This window comes from Gymnogyps californianus, chromosome 3, assembly GCF_018139145.2.
Source record: "Gymnogyps californianus isolate 813 chromosome 3, ASM1813914v2, whole genome shotgun sequence".
In the NCBI taxonomy this organism is placed as follows: Eukaryota; Metazoa; Chordata; class Aves; order Accipitriformes; family Cathartidae; genus Gymnogyps; species Gymnogyps californianus.
Window position 1 is genome coordinate 9,594,003 of NC_059473.1, and position 16,105 is coordinate 9,610,107.

Genomic DNA, 16,105 nt, shown 5'->3' on the forward strand with positions numbered 1-16,105 from the left:
ATTTCTTAGCGGTGTTTATGGATTCACAGATTTAGTCTGTTCCTGGCAAAATCAGAGGTATAAAGTAGAGTACTAGGTATATGCTTTAATTGAGATTCTCTTTAAATTTGAAGAGGATAGATGAAGTTGTACTGCTACAGAACCTGAATCTGCTTTAATTTCTGGGACCAAAAAAGTAGATATATGCAGGTCATGGCTACAGGTATGTCTGTTTCCTGTTTAAGATGGAGGGAAAAAAAATGATCTTGGGTCTGTCTGGGTGATGTTTTGAGTAGGTGAATGATAACTGGTCAATAGTGGGACTGTGTTAACCTGCTTAACCTGGCATGTATCCCAGCAGATCTCATGTGTTTGGTGTGCTTAAGAAGCACTAGTTTTGCTCATACGTTTATTAATATAATTGTCTTTCTAACTTATTATGTTAGTCTAGTGTAAATATAATGCTAGCTCCTTCAAAGAAAACTTGATCTCTTCTTTAATTTCTTCATACCTGGTATTTGTAAGAGCTGTCTGACTAAGAACTAGCTAAGCATCCTCAATCCTTAAAAATGTTGTGTCAGCATGTGGTGTTCAGTGAGTCACAAGGCTAACTGTATTATGGCTGGTGTAGGGACGAAAAAAGGTAAGGTTTATTTAAAACAAAATGAAAAGGCTTGTGTTTGTCTTCAGAATTTGATGTTATCTTTGTAATCTTCCACGAGAGTGTTTAATAGTTGTAATAAAGTAGGAGAAATTCTGGTAGGAAAGCAGCGAAGAAATGTGCATTGTGTTTTAACTGGTAAAGGGTTTACTGAAGCCTTTCTGAGAATAGGTGTGGTTTTTTTTTTTCCCTTCCAGTTGATGCTGATGAGATAAAACGACTAGGAAAGAGATTTAAGAAGCTTGATTTGGACAACTCTGGTTCTTTGAGCGTGGAAGAGTTCATGTCTTTACCTGAATTGCAACAGAACCCGTTAGTACAGCGAGTAATAGATATATTTGACACAGATGGAAATGGAGAAGTGGACTTCAAAGGTAAGACACAGTGCTTTGTGACAGGTGGTGGCATTTTATTGGAATTCCTGGAGCCTTGGAATTCAAATTTTGCTTCAGCTGAGAAAGGAAGAGTGAAGAAAACTTGTTAATCAAAATAAGGTTCTAATTCCTAGTGAAACTGAGTACCAGTAAAACTAGTTTCTCTGGTGCATTAGGGCAATGCACTCCTGAAAGAAATGCTTAAAAGAGCAGATTGTTTAGTAATAGCTTTCCAGGTCATACTGATTTAGGACTACTCATTAAGTATCTCTGGAAGGAGACTAATTCAGACTCTTAATTGTGGTGCTATCTGAAGTATATTCTTAGGCTGAAGAGACTGAAAAAAGTGAGGTAGATTGTGTAAGTGGTGTGTCTGTGCATAAGTTGTACTTATCCAAATGTTAGAGATCTGCCTTTTGGAGTATTTTGAAAATAGTTTTCTAAATTGTGAAAGTGGTCCACATTTTTTTTGTTGATACTTCCTTTACAGGATTCCTTTTATGATCTTCTTAGGCAGACACTTCAAGTGAAAAACAAAAGTTTTGATTTAGTACATTCCTCCAAAATTTTAGACTTGTTTTAAATATGAATATTTAAAAGGGCCAGCAGGTTAAAAATCTTCATTACTAGTTTATGTTAAAACAGTCTCTGACCCTTAGAAGTGATAATGTCTGTAACTTCCGTTCAAGCTAATACTTATTATTTCTTATTGCTCATGACTAGAAAAGGTTAATCAGTTTTTCTTGATATTTTTTTTTTAATTGGAGAATGTTACTAAATCTCACTTGTTTTGACAGGCTGACGTTTTAAATAAAATGTTATTGTACAAAAGCTGCTAACCTTTACAAAACCTCTTAAATTGCTATAGGGAGAACTATAGTGTAACTGGAATGTTGAGTTTTTGAACTTTCTTGGTATCAGTTTCCAAAGCCCTAAATGTTGTCTGTAACTGTCCCTTGTGGCCCTTCAAAATTCCCTTGTGAAAAATAGGCAGTGATGAAAGATGATGCTGTATTGTATGTGACATTGAGCTGTGATTAATATAATTACCAAGAGTGGTTGTTCTTGGGTGGGAACAGGAAGTTGTCAAAATCAATTTTGTATAGTAAAATGCTGCTGCTGCAATAAGTGGCAATGAATTCTATTGTTGTCGTCTGGCCAAGTTTGATTCATTTAATTTCTTTATTTCTGTCTCAGAGGGCAGCTCAAAGGAAAGGTTTTAAACTGAAAGAGGGTAGGTTTAGATTGGACACAAGAAGAAATTTTTTATTATGAGGGTGATGAGACACTGGAACAGGTTGCCCAGAGAAGTTGTGGATGCCCCATCACTGGACGTGTTTAAGGCCAGGTTGGATGGGGCTTTGAGCAACCTGGTCTAGTGGAAGGTGTCCCGGCCCATGGCAAGGTGGACTAGATGATCTTTAAAGGTCCCTTCCAACCCAAACCATTCTGTGACTCTATGAAAAGGAAAATTACTAGTGTGAGGAAACTTGCATTCTTATGTTGAAAGACCTAAACATTTTATTTAGATTAATCTTTAAGCATAATGGTAAAAAAAAAATAATCAAGTTATCGGTCAAGCATTTTTATTAATTAAATCGTGTAGGAATTGTTGATTTAATTTCACAAAACTTGGTGAAACTGTAGTAGGCCTTGCAACCTAATGCTATATTGCTATACCTCTCTAGTCTTTCTAGACCATAGTTTAGCTTGCAGTTTTGCGCTGTTGTCATTTTTACCACCCAAAACTCTAAGAAGTCTAGTTACAGGATCTCATCCAGACACATCACATCCCAGGGTTTTATTTTCTTTGGCAACTCAAGAGTTTGCTCCTGGGATAATGACTTCATTGTTAAACAGCATAAATTTTTCTTTTTACCCTATTTCTTACAGAATTTTTTTTTTAGGAATTCGTTTTAGAGCAGTTTGCAGTTTTAGTGTAATTCGTGCTTTAAGTTGAGAAACCAGTCTTGAGAGGAGCTGTACAATTAGAATCCCCACTGGAGTAGCTTTAGTAGAGATCTCAATGGAGTTTTGTATCAGGTTCTTATGAAAGTCTAGCAACAAAATCAAATACTGGTGTGAACAAGTCTGTTTGGTGAGTGCAGTATTGGATTTGGAGTACTTCCCACTAAGAACCTCAAAGTATCAAAGTATGTGGACACTTAGGCGTCACAAGGTAGGCAATATTTTAAAGATTTTAGGGTAATTTAGATTTTTTACCATTTCTAAAAATTTCTCAATGTTGAGTTCCTTGGTTTATTAAAAAATACACTTTTTTGTAAATGTTTTTCTTGTATTCTTTAGAATTTATAGAAGGAGTCTCCCAGTTCAGTGTCAAAGGAGATAAGGAACAGAAGTTGAGGTGTAAGTATTTTGATTTTCCTTAACAAAAATTTTATTGATCCTCAAAAATATACTTTTGTTAGTTAACATTGAGAAATCAGCAAATCCAGATTCTTTTAAAAAGTGGGAAACGATGAAGGTAGATGTAAGCTTTTTGCACACGTTGCCATTTGTGTGAAGAATTTGCCAGCGCTCTTTTCTGTGGGGAAGGTTTGAGGAGGTTGCCTTCTGAATATTTTCAGTTGCTTCCTGTTTTTAAAAAAGAAAAAAAAAAGGGGGGGGGCATTTAAAAATACTTAGTTCACAAAAACTGTGCAGCAATGTGCTTTGCTTTATGGCAGCATAAGAATAATATTAGATTTTTTTGCTACTACAGTAGAACAGCTCTAAATTCTTGTTTGAGAACTGCATCTCAGGAACACAACACGACCCAAGCTTTTGGAGTGAGGAAGGGATAGGCTCAGTCATGGATGTAGCTTTCCATAACTAAGACTGAAATGTTTAAAAATAAATTCAGTCTTAATGCCAAATTGTTTGCAGCAAAGTAACCAGGTGGGATTTTGATTCGTCTGTTCCGTGGAAGGTTGTAATTTTTTTCTGCTTGCAAATGAGCTGCTACCTGGGTGCTTTACTTCTGGTTTTCCAGTTCAGTGTTTATAGAGTTCTTTTACTGCTGGTGCTAAAACGATTTCAATTGACGTTTCTAAAGTGAGTTTTAAATTCCATAGTAGCACCATTCATTGTATTGTTTCTGATGTTTCATGATTTTCAGAATGAAACGGAGAGGCTGTTAGAAATCTCACTTAAAATGCAGTATTTTTCTCAGTTTGTGTAGGATTGTGTCATCACTTACTGTTAACGCAAAGCACATGAATGTATATTGCTCTTTTCCGACCACATTTGCTACTGAAAGTTTTACATATGTATATATTTTACTTCTGCAGTTGCTTTTCGCATTTATGATATGGACAAAGATGGTTATATCTCAAATGGAGAGCTCTTCCAGGTGCTGAAAATGATGGTTGGGAACAATCTCAAAGACACTCAGTTACAGCAAATTGTAGATAAAACCATAATTAATGCAGATAAGGATGGTGATGGAAGAATATCCTTTGAAGAATTCTGTGCTGTAAGTAACCTCCAAAGAAAACTTTGATAATTTGGAATTTAAAAAAAGGGAGGAAAAACGTTAAACAGTATAAAGGGTAAGATTGTAAAAGCAGAGTGTTTCTTCTGATCTGGCAACAGTCCCTCTTTGACACAGCTTTATTATAGATGGCATTTTTGTCTTACGGCTTCCCATAGAGCAACATGTCTTATGACATATGAGCAAGTCACGAATTGGTTCCTTCAGGATGCAGACTTCCCCATTTAATCTGGCATGCCTGAAGATGATTGCTTTGTTCAGAGCACAGCCACTTTTACAAAGTAATTTCTATGTTGTTTTGACATACTAAACACAAGACCAGTCCTAATTATTTTTGTATATAGACAAAAATGCTAGCCTGACATGAAGACATATATTGGATTCCAATCTCTATGCTGGTAGAAAATAGCAGCTTTAAAGATGAGTTGCAAGTGACTGGCTTGTCGTAGGAGGCTGGTTTTCCTCGTTTTCAACAGTTACATTTGATTAAAAAAAGAACCAGCACTTTCAGTTGTTCTAAATGTCTCTAGCTGCTTAATGGAATACACTGGGTGAACAAAATCAAAGCATGGTGGGCAGGCGTGTACAGTCTGAGGGAAGAAAAAGGCTTCAAACCACCTGGAAGCTGTAAAACCAGAGCAGGTCATAGCAGATCTCTCTTTCAAAAAGTGTCACTGTCGGGGTGGTGCGTGGAGGGGAGAGGTGTGTTCCACAGAGGTGAACTTTAGGTTAATCTCCCAATCTCTGAACTAGGTGTCTGCTCCAAATCACCTTTTAGAAAGGTTTATCTTTGCAGAGTGCGGGAGAGAGCTGGGGAGATTATCACCATCTGCAGAACACAGGGATTTTACAAAGGCGGGGGTAGCAGGATTTGTGTCAGCTACAGGGAGAGTAACCCTTCAAGCGCTGCTCTTGAAAAAGGACAAACAGTTGAAAGGCGCACTTTAAAAACTCTCTAGGTATTACTGAGCAGAATGTTTGAATGTAGCGCTTGAGACATGAAATGGTTGATTTTCACCCATGTTGTATATTTGTTTAATTAGTTGACAGCAAGTTTGAAATTCCTTCTCTCTTTAAAAAAAAAAATGCATTGAAAACTTGAACATTTGAAAATCGCAATAATGAGTGTTTACACATTAATTTCAAATGGTGTATTAACGAACATACACCTGGGTAGCACAGTTTGAGTCAATACGCACTCAAGCATTGCTTTTGTTTCGTACTCTTTGAATTTACAACTTCAGTTCAAACATAACTTGTTCATACTTCTGATCAATGCAAGTTCTAAAAAAAAAAAAAAAAAAAAAGAAAGAAAAAATCTGCCCTCCCCCAAACTATTAAAGCGAAAAGGTTCTATTGTCTGCATATTTTTTTTGTAGAGTTTAGTTATTTTCATGGCATCATGTGAAAACGTGTGGTCATCTGCAAAGAACTCAAAGAATGAGTTGCAGCCTACAAACACCTAGATTAATGAAATATCTGTTTATTTCTTGCACTGGGCTGTTGTCTTCTAGCCATCCATCGAATATGATGCTGCCATTTTCTTTTCTTTTCTTTTGTCCTTGGGCTCCTGCCCAGACTTCCTGTCTTGCACTACTGTTTGATTTTTCCTCTGCCTTTCTTTTAATTTCTTCAGTTTTTGTTGACCTCCTGACAAGACACCTTTCATTCCTACAACCTCTTATCCTCTTGTTCTTGCATTTTACCTTCTTTGAATTTTGTGCCATCCATCTACACAAATACGTGGCATTTGGCCATACCGTTTGGCCTTTGAATTTTGTTTCCGCAATATAAAAAGTTCCCCTGACATCGCACCTTTCCTTTTCCTTTCTCTGTGCATGAACCGTCCACCTTTGAACACTGGCAGTTCTTTTTTGGGTGCATGCAGATTGTCAGAAATCCTGCCGCCTTTCCTAAGGCCCTTTGTTTCTCCTGTAAAGATGCAGTTTTACAGGGTGTGTTAGAAGTAAAGTTAGCATCTAACATGCTGAAACATAATACAAGGTCAGAATATGAGATGGAGGAAAGCCAAAATGGTGTAATTTACACTGTTTTTCAGGCCCTTGAGTGTGTAAATTGTACTAATGTAATTACCTTGGGTAATACGTAATTCATTCACATATCACACAGTACTTGTGAAATGTAAATTAGTTTGCAGAGGCCGGGGAAGTACTGTAACTATGATTGACCTGAATGCATCTTCTGAATAAAGTGTGTTCTTTGTATCTTGCTAACTTCCGATTCTCATCTATTGATGAACATTTATTTTTCTCCCAGGTTGTAGGAGGCCTAGATATCCACAAAAAGATGGTCGTAGACGTGTGACTCTGTAGGGCACCACCCAACACTTTTGCTTTCTTCTCCATCTCTGAAGATCTGCTCAAGACGTCCAGCAATGCTCTCTGTGTATTTAAATGGAAGTATTTTTCTCTGTGAAGCCACATTTTCCAACATGAGCCTCATGAAGCCAACTAAGTGTTATTGAACTTTTATTCTCTCAATAACTCAGTGTAGCACTTTAAAGTCTGAAGGACAGCAAAGATGGAAAGAGCATATCAGTGTGGTGGAGAAAGGGAAGGGGTTGGCTTTTTAATTTATTTTTCTTCATCTTTTATAACAAGGAAATATCTATCTATATATATATATGTGTGTGTGTATTTATATATAGATATATATGTAGCTTTCTATATGTAGTAGCTAGGTGGGCTTTAATTTAATATACTTGATTCAGAAACAAAACTAGAGTACAAAGTGCCAAGCAGAATATTAACAGTTCAATATATGGATATACATCCTTACTTTTATTTCACACAGTTTTATATATATAGTAGAAGAATGTAAAATTTTAACTGGGTGTTAGGTCAACTCTTTTCCTTTTCCTGTGACTGTTCAGATGTTTCTATATATTGACTGGCTGACAAAGCATTGCTTCTTATTAATTCACCTTAATTACATTTTTTTGTAACACAGGAGACTAAGTTTATTTATACCTGTTAATATATTACCAGGGACTGTGTCTCTTTGCTAAATAACTTAGTACAGTTCTACTTAATATGAGAATATAGTTTAACGCTACTGCCAAGAACTAGCCCTCGTGTGCATATAGTAACTGCAGAATGCTTTGATGGCTGCTAGATTTCGTCACCTAGGAATTGGGAGCGGTTACAGCTGTCCTGAAGTTAAGGCAAATCTGCTGTTCTGGATTCATTTTAGATACAGCTGCTCAAGGTGTTAGATGCAGTCAGGATTTTCTCTTGTGCTTGGCTTAATGAAATTAGGATCAACATAACTGTGCAGGATTCCCATCTACTTATTTTATACAGTACTTAGATGATAAAATGTTCTTGCCATTTAAATTCTGTTGTTTCAACCATGATAGTTTCTCCTCTGCATTTAAAGAATACTACAGTTAGCATAAATAACTGGTAATATTTTATATATATATGTATATAGGATTCATACAGGGGGAAAATCTTGTTAACCTATGCCATAGAGGAGGAAAACTTCACACTATCTAAATTTATACCTCTTGCGGTTCTCCAGTCCTTTGCCTGGAGAATTTTTTTCTTTTCTAGATTTGTCCATATCATAATTTGTAATGGATGGTAACTTGATATATTTGTGTGATATAAAAGTAGCGAGCCACGTTTTACAACTTTGTATCATCCCTTCCCTTTTCTGCAATGGTACTATTGGCTGGAAGAAAAACATTTGCTAGATTTTTTTAGGACAGTACATCTTTCCTGTATAGTAGTTTTTCTATTAAAAAAATTGTTTTATAATCAGCAGTGGAAAGTGCAGGTTGTCTGAACCTACTTCAGTCGAGCACCTGTCTGCCATAGCTGTTCCTTCAACTGAGTGCTGCACATCATGGGCTCTGTCTGTGAGAGAGAAATCCAGGTGCTTGGTGTCCTTGCATGACATGAAGTTTTGCATGTAGATCGATTTGAAATGTTCCTCTTGTTTACATAATTTGCATAATTTAAAATATAATGTTGCCAAACTTTGGTAAATGTTAATGTTCAAAACAAAAATCTCCACTACATGTAACTTTTCTTCCTCTGGATCAGTACGTGGTTTATAATCTCAGCCAGTGGTTGTATCTGTTCCAGTGTCAACTGCCATGTGCTCTGCTTCAAGGGGGAACTAGTCTTTTGTGAATTTTTTGTACATAAGTATTTGTTACAAACATTTTAGCAAATGCTTTCGATTTCTCTTACTTGCTTGTGCATATCTTGGCTGGCATTATAGAAATTAGTGCTAATGTTATTTCCTTAGGGGATTGGAAGGGGAGGGATGAGGTTTGGTTTTTTGTTTTGTTTTTGTTTTTTTTTTTTTAGTTTGTGTGGGGAAAAATGATTTATGTTGAATGTTTAGTTTTTCCTCTGCATGCTACATCATACGTTGTGGGAACTATAAGAACCTTCATACTATATGAATACAAAATAAAATATTTGAACCTTGGCTGGGGTGCGTCAGTACTTACCTAGACCTTTCCTGTTCAACTAAAGAAAAGAAACCTTGCTGCTCATAGTTTTTTGTCCCCTCTTTGATTGTAAAGATTTACTGAAAAACTGTACAGGGTGCAGACATTCCCCTGAATACTTCCAGGCTTCATTTCAGTGTTTCAAGACGACTTAAGTGTTTTGGTTTTTTTTTTCTTCTTAAAGGCACATCTGGTTCTTTTGCTAAATGTCTAAATTGCATAAAATACCTTGTTTTAATTCCTACTAAATTCAGAATGATTGTGGTAAGTGGAAGGTGGTTTAAAAACCAAAACAACCAACCAGCCCCCTAACCTTCATGTAGGTGGAGAATGAAAGGCAGCTGCTTTCTCAAGGAAAGGTCCGAGACCTCTGCTGGTGAAAACAATCCTCCCTGTAGCAGGTATGTCCGTTACGGAAGCCGTTCGCTGTTGCGGTGCAGTTGTTTGGGCCTTCTGTGTGCTGCCCTCTCCCTTTGCTGCTTTTGGTCGGTATCAGTGTGCACCTGCTTCAGGGTAAAGATTAGATTACTTCTGCGTGTCCTTCCCTCGCTCTCCCCTTATCTTTCCAGCTAATGGAGATAAATGATACATGCAGCCAATGAACAGAAAAGGTGCTCACCAGGTAGGTGCACTTTTACTTTGAGCTGCCCAGAATGGACACTCTCTCCCCTACATAGCTCAGACTGGCGAGAGCTGTACATTTAGGTAACTCAGCAAGTCTTAAATCTCATAGCAATTGAAGGCTTGAATGAATTTGGCTATAATAATAATCCCATACTGTGAAGTGCTGCACTGGAAACTCGGACATTGGGAGAAATGCTTACTCAACTTGCTAGTGTTTTTGATAATCTTATTTCAGTTTTTGTTGTCATTCACAAACCTGAATGGAATTATTTTGCAAGAGATTTGGTAACAAGTTTGGGTGGGAGGATCAGGAGAAAAGGGCCCACGTTTAAGTGAAATTGGGACTGGACTGGCCTCTGTAATCTCTCCTCCTACTCTGTTGCATGCACGTAGTATTTTAAGGAGCAGACCCAGCACTTGCCAGTGTACCAGAGCACAAACAACTGTAAAGTAAACCTGGTGGCTCTTGGCTTCACTAGGCTGCCCTTACAGATCCTTTTCTAGAGAATAAAGTAAAATCTATATAGCTACAGATTCTAGGATTAAGTTCAAATATGCTATTTCTCTTTGTTGTCTTACCATTTTCGTGGGATACATTGTTCGATCAGTAGCAGAGATGGGTCGGGCAGCCTGCCATTGAACTTTGCATTCCAGTTGACTCTTCCTTTTTCCAGGAAGATACTGATCCATGATGTGTGCTTACAAACACTTAACTATGCTGATTCTTTTGGGCTTAAACTCAAAGGTTTTCTGAAGGCCTCACAGCAGTCTCTTTAACACTTTGATGTTCAGAAAGTCAGTAACGAAGCATGTTTTTGTTTGAGGATAAGTAAAATCAGGTACCTGTACTTCTGATACAGACACAACCAATTTAAAATAACTTTTAATGACTATACAGAAATATTAAGTGTGTTTAAATCAGACAGCATGTCTGAGGGAAACTAGACTGCACAAACAGTCCCAGGTTTTCTTCTGGGCTTCCAAATCAACCAGAAGACCGAGTACTTGTGTAGCTCCAGGCCTCCCCTGCAAACAGAAACCATGACTCCCAGTCCTTGGTGGTGCAGCTGCGCTGCAGCTCAGAATCTTTCAGCTGCTCTGCTGGCCACTGCCCGAATATTGCCATAAACTTTTGATGGAGGACTTCCTGCAGAAGAAAGCACAAATTCAGTCAGCGAACAAGATAACGTTTGTCACAGAAACGGATGTTTTGCTCTCATGTCTGTGTTAAAAGTGGAGAAATAAGCCCATGGGTGAGAAGGATGGTCAAGCGCAGAGTTAAACTTCTGCTGTTGGTGTGGGTTGCCCCCTCTGGCTTTCTAGACAGTGCATTCAAAATAGCTCCTCAGGGAACGCTGCAGCTAAATCAAAAAGCAGAAAGTGTTCCCTCTGCATCACAGAGAGAGTTTTGAGTCAGAAACCAAGCCCTGGGCTCCCTGCTTCTTCCCTGAACCCTTCTCTTAAGGACAAGAAGGTAACTCCCAGCAAGCTACCTGCTCCAAATGCAGGTGTGGACACACCAGGGAAGAAGGCAAGACCCACAGAAAGCAGTTTCTCAAACTGCAAGATCTATTTAGATGTAACGCAGAAGATCAGGTAACAGGACTTACCTAAAATTAGATTGCAAATTGCTGTTCGTGCCATTTTAATGTTCTGAAAAGATCCCAAAATATGGATTTTCCTGTAAAAAGCAAAGTAGCATCAGTTAATGGAAAAAAACCCTCTGTGATTACATAGTTAATAGAGTGGAGGTTAGAGATGAATGTGGCATTTCAGATCAGTGTACTAGCTCCTTTTCTACGCTTGTAAATAAGAAAAAAAACATCTCAAAACCAGAAAACCTACAACATAAAACCTGTGCTCTTCTAAATCCTTTTTACAATAAGATTTTACAATTTGCAAATTTAACAGTGTAGCAGCTTTAGGAGGAAAACATTGTTGCAGGGTTGGTGAGCTGCACTTTGATTATTCCTAAGAAGGAATTCTTACGCTGTGGGGAATTATTACTCAGTTCTAGGTGTGCTGGTGACATTGTCATCGTTCTCATAACAAAAGGTCAAATAAACCGTGTTCATTAAAAATAGCACTTAAATCATTTGTCTTACTACTGCTCTACAAATGTTTCAAAAAATTCAAGTTGTTCCTGGAAAAGGGCATGGATTAGTTTAGGGATTGTGCTCTGCCTAGAAGGAAGGAAGTCAATACTTACGTGTCAGCAAGAACGATTCGTGTCCTGGTTACGTTTTCTATAGTGAATTTTGTTTTTCCGCCTTTCCCTGCTATTCTCCCTATTGCTCTTGACAGATGATCTCCTTTCAAAGGTTTGACTAAAACAAGAATAACACGCTCAGTATAACAGTAGGGGGGTGTGTTTCTGTAATGCTTCCCTTGTTCAAGTTACTGGAAACAACTGATTCTAATACGAAAGCAACTTTACTGTGGTGAATATAGATACATAGGTATTTCACCTTACGTGACTAGAAGGGAAAAGCACATCAAGTGCTACGTGACCGTGAGGGCTCTGGCATCAGAGAGAAATTCTCATACAGAACTGCAGTGGAAGGCATTCCCTTCGTTACTGAGCAATTAAGATGGAGGAAAGAAACAGAGCCGAAGTGCACACAATTAACACCGGTAAAAGTGAAATGGATCAGATTTAGATGCTGCTCTAACTGGGAGTCCCAGTAATACCAGAAACATCTATTATTTCCTGTATCTACTTCCCACCCCTCGCTGTCAGGATACCGGGAGGAACAAAGCCCATTCCGGTTTAAAAATCTAATGGATGTATTCCCCAAAACACTCCATGTCACCTTTAAGTTTAAAACAGTGTTTACAGTGTGACGAGAAAAATGAAACAGCTCTGACAAAGTGACATAGTTTAAGGATGAAGGTTTGAGGCGTTGTGTTGGGACATCTTAGAAAAATGACAACCCTTTCAAGCCACCTGTACCTAGCCAATAATTCTGTGTAATGGCATGAAGGTTTTCTGCATCCCCGAGGATAAGCCGCGTGGTGCTTAGTTGCCGGCTGGGCTTAAACCACGACAGTGACACAAGCGGAGCAGGGGGCAAGAAACAAAAAAAAAAAGTACTTGCAGATGGTACACACCACTACTTGAATACCACAGCAGAAACTACTTACCATCTGTAACTTCAAATGATTCTAGAAAAAGATCATCTAATCTGATGAGAGCAAGAGCATCCTAAAATATTAAAGAGATTTATTATCAGCATGAGCGTTGCAGTACCACAACAGAGTTGAAAACTGATGTTTTCTTTATACATATCAGCAGATGACATCAGTACTATTTTTCCACTTAACATATCAAACAACAGTCAGCTAAAGTCAGATAGACTACGTTTTCATTAGCAATATAGATTTTTATTTCTGTGTAGAGAACCCTACACATGCTTAGATGCCCCCACATTCACCCCAGGCCCACCTATACTAGTGAAGTCAGTACGGGTCTGCGGCAACGAGCAGCCCGTACGATACTGCAAGCAGTAGGTTTGTTTTCTCCGAGTAAAGTTTGAGTTTTGAACAGACTGGAGGTTATTGGCTTGGACTAAAGCAAAATGAACAGTCTCTACATGTGCAGAGCACCTCAGAGCCAGATTATTGCTTCATGCTTGCCTCTCACATACAGCTAAATATGTCCTCCGTTTCATAATGTTAACTATGTGCTGTTTGAAGGTTACTTTTTTATCCTGCATTAGCTTAAGAAACTAGACTTCCACTCCATTCACAATTTCAACCAAATTTATTTCTAGAAAACCACCTAAGGGTTTTTATTTCTTTCTTACTGTAATTTGCAGAGAGGCCAAAGACATCATGCAAGCAAATTCAAGCAATCTCACAATCTAGCTGTTGGGAGACTCACCTCTACTTGAAACCCAAGTATAAATGCTTTCACAAAATCGGCTGCTTTCGTTAGAGCACCGAGATCATTTGTCTCTTGACAAGTCTGCAAGACAAGAAGTTATGTTTGCAAATTAAGACCATGCAAGTAGGATCAGGACTTGACAAATCTAAGAGATACAGTCTAACCATAAAAAAAGCCACATTCAGGTAAGGCTCCTATATTGTGTTGTAGTGAAAGACCCAAGTAATGCGCTTTGTGCTTTTTTTATCATGTTAAACCTCAACAAGAAGAATGCATCAACTCCCACAGCCTGTGTTTGAAGGGGAGGGAAAAAAGCAGCTGATGAAAATCCCCCCCACCACTGACAGAAGGAGAACCTTTTTTATGGAAAACAACCAAAAAACAAACAATGCAAACTAAACTGCAACACAGAACAGCAGAAAAAAAAAAGAAGGTTGACGGCAGGAGACAGCTTGAGGAGGGAAAGTTATTTTAATGACAATATCCTAAAGATGTTTTAGCAGGTGAACGGAAACCCGGACAAGTTCAATAAAACATATGGGACAAGAGAAAGATTAACAAGATACTTGGAACAGGAACAAATCGACCTGACAAAGCAGCAAGTGTTGGAGTGTTTTAAGTTTTATACGTTTTTTTTCCCCTGCCAGCAGAGGCCACAGGATTTGCTGCCAGGGGGCATTTTTTCAGTTCGTGTTCTAAAACTGGGCCAGAGCATTCCTCTGCCACCAGTGGAAGAGTTTGTGCACGTCTGCACTTACAGACCCTAACCGGGACAACCTGGAAAAATTGTCTTTGAAACTGTAAGAAAAGCAAAGCAGGAAACAACAATTAAGGAAAATAATTATGTTAAGGTCTGGAATACATAAAAGGTATTCTGAAGTGTCATTTACAGCTCCCACGCCATGTCAAAGAAATGGCAGAAACCCATTTAAAAGTTTTCAACCGTTTTATATTCGTGATAGATACGGGCAAAATGAAATCGGCTTGATCAGGAACAACACTACCTTGCTTTTCAACCAGACACCGTTTTGTAGCAAAAAGCAGTGTTAAAATCCCAGGTTTTTCACCCGCACGGTTATTCAGTGGAACTGCAAGAGTTCCTGCTCTTCCCTACCTTTTCCTTCAAGTTACTTCTGGGAAGCGTAAATAAGGGATAGTTCTGTCACCTTTCCTCTAGTTGCTACCATCGAACTTGTGGTAAGATTTCAAGGTTAGGGAGCAAAATTACTGTTGGTGTCTGTATTTTCACTATGACATTAGAAGATCTCGTACATCAACATTGCTAATACAGTAAGTCGTATGTCAAAGGCATTGCATGAGCTTTGGATACACACTTAAGTATAGTACGTCTGAATATTCCTGAGAAGGAATAAGAATAAAGAATGAGAGTCTACAAGATTTACAATTATATATTGGTATCTGTACCCTAAGCTATTTCAGTGCAATCCATTAAAGAAAAATCACAAGCTATTAAACTACAGGTCCTTATTTTCTGCCACAAACAGAAGATAATAGAAGATTTGGTGGCCCCCTCAAAAGACACTGTTAATTCAAAATTGTCACGTAAGTACTTAGTAACCTTCAATAGCTGGAAAACACTGCATTCCAAAATCACACCTAACACACAGACTAAAAGTCTTCCTTAATTCTCAGGTACGTAATTTTCTCCTATAAAAACTGAAACAAACCCCACCAGCTTATGCTGGCCCCTTCCAGAAGGGATTAACACTTTTGAATTCTACTTGCATTAACTACTTGCTTCTAAGCAGGAACTGACAGATTTTATTTTGATCCCCAGCGAGGGTTTTCTGGTTAGGCGAAACTACGGAGTTTCCATTTTTGCAAGCAGCATCTGGGATTTAGAACCCTTCTCTAGTCTTTAATACGCGGAAGAAGAACGCCTATGAGGAGAGGCACAGCATTTCAGGTATGAGCTGGGAAAGCAGGAGAAGGAGCTCTCTTTACCTTGATTTCAACGTTTCTCGTTTTCAAATTAAACCTGATTTGAAGTTGCAAGTGCTCCACGATAGGCGTGAATATTTTCATCCAGTTCTCTTTTAACGGCGTGTACCTGTTGGCCGGCACGGGAACCTTCCTCATTTCGCCTTTTCCAACCTAGCGGGGGGCAGAGGGTCGTGAAGCAAGGGGAGGCCGAGAACCGGACACCGCTCCAGGTGCCAGAGGGCCGCTCAGCCTCCCGCGGCCTCCCCGGAGCGGCAGCCCCGGCCCCGCAGGCCCCGGGCACTCGGTTCCTCCCGGGCACCGCGCCAGGCCGGTATTTCCCCGCCCGGCGCCCCGCGTACCCCGAGCGCCTCGGCGGCCACCGGCGGGAAGGCCGGCCTCTTGCTGGGCCGCGGCTCCGCCGTGTCCATGGCGGTCCCCGTCGGCGGCTCCTCCCCGCCCGCGGCCACCCGCCGCTTCCGCCGGCTCCGCTTGGACAAGACGCTGGTGAAGCCGCCCTCGCCCGCCGCCGCCTCCGTCTCGGTCTCCATGGCGACGGACGGGGAAGCCGTTAGAGGGGCTCGCGCTCCAACCGCCGCCTCGCTCCTGCCGCGCGGGCCCACGTGCCTCCTCCAGCGGCCGCCGGAAGGGGCCTACGGGC

General features: G+C 39.5%; 2 protein-coding genes across 3 annotated transcripts in view; one reads left to right on the top strand and one right to left on the bottom strand.

The window, feature by feature from the left end:
* PPP3R1 (protein phosphatase 3 regulatory subunit B, alpha) overlaps positions 1-8,971 on the top strand; it is a 41,645-nt gene extending 32,674 nt beyond the window's left edge. For both annotated transcript variants that reach the window (XM_050893784.1, XM_050893785.1), the window contains 4 exons: positions 838-1,014; positions 3,322-3,381; positions 4,305-4,489; positions 6,785-8,971. In XM_050893784.1, coding sequence (XP_050749741.1) covers positions 838-1,014; positions 3,322-3,381; positions 4,305-4,489; positions 6,785-6,832 — 470 coding nt within the window. In that variant the 3' untranslated portion in view covers positions 6,833-8,971. The remainder of the gene's footprint in view (positions 1-837; positions 1,015-3,321; positions 3,382-4,304; positions 4,490-6,784) is intronic.
* A 1,511-nt stretch (positions 8,972-10,482) lies between these two features.
* Positions 10,483-16,020, bottom strand: PNO1 (partner of NOB1 homolog). The gene is made up of 7 exons (XM_050894387.1): positions 15,807-16,020; positions 15,469-15,618; positions 13,501-13,584; positions 12,762-12,822; positions 11,827-11,944; positions 11,228-11,298; positions 10,483-10,764 (listed from the first exon to the last, which is right to left on the bottom strand). The coding sequence occupies exons 1-7, from the start codon at positions 15,993-15,995 to the stop codon at positions 10,697-10,699; spliced, it is 741 nt and encodes a 246-aa protein (XP_050750344.1). The 5' UTR covers positions 15,996-16,020; the 3' UTR covers positions 10,483-10,696.
* Between the last annotated feature and the right edge of the window lie 85 nt (positions 16,021-16,105).

What these genes read in the sequence shown, in the direction of transcription:
- PNO1 (XM_050894387.1), bottom strand. Translation starts at nt 15,995, where the DNA reads ATGGAGACCGAGACGGAGGCGGCGGCGGGCGAGGGCGGCTTCACCAGC. An exon ending in CGAGAAACGTTGAAATCAAG is followed by an intron (nt 13,585 to 15,468) that starts GTAAAGAGAGCT and finishes CTTGTCTTGCAG; the next exon opens with ACTTGTCAAGAGACAAATGA. An exon ending in CGAATCGTTCTTGCTGACAC is followed by an intron (nt 11,299 to 11,826) that starts GTAAGTATTGAC and finishes TGCTTTTTACAG; the next exon opens with GAAAATCCATATTTTGGGAT.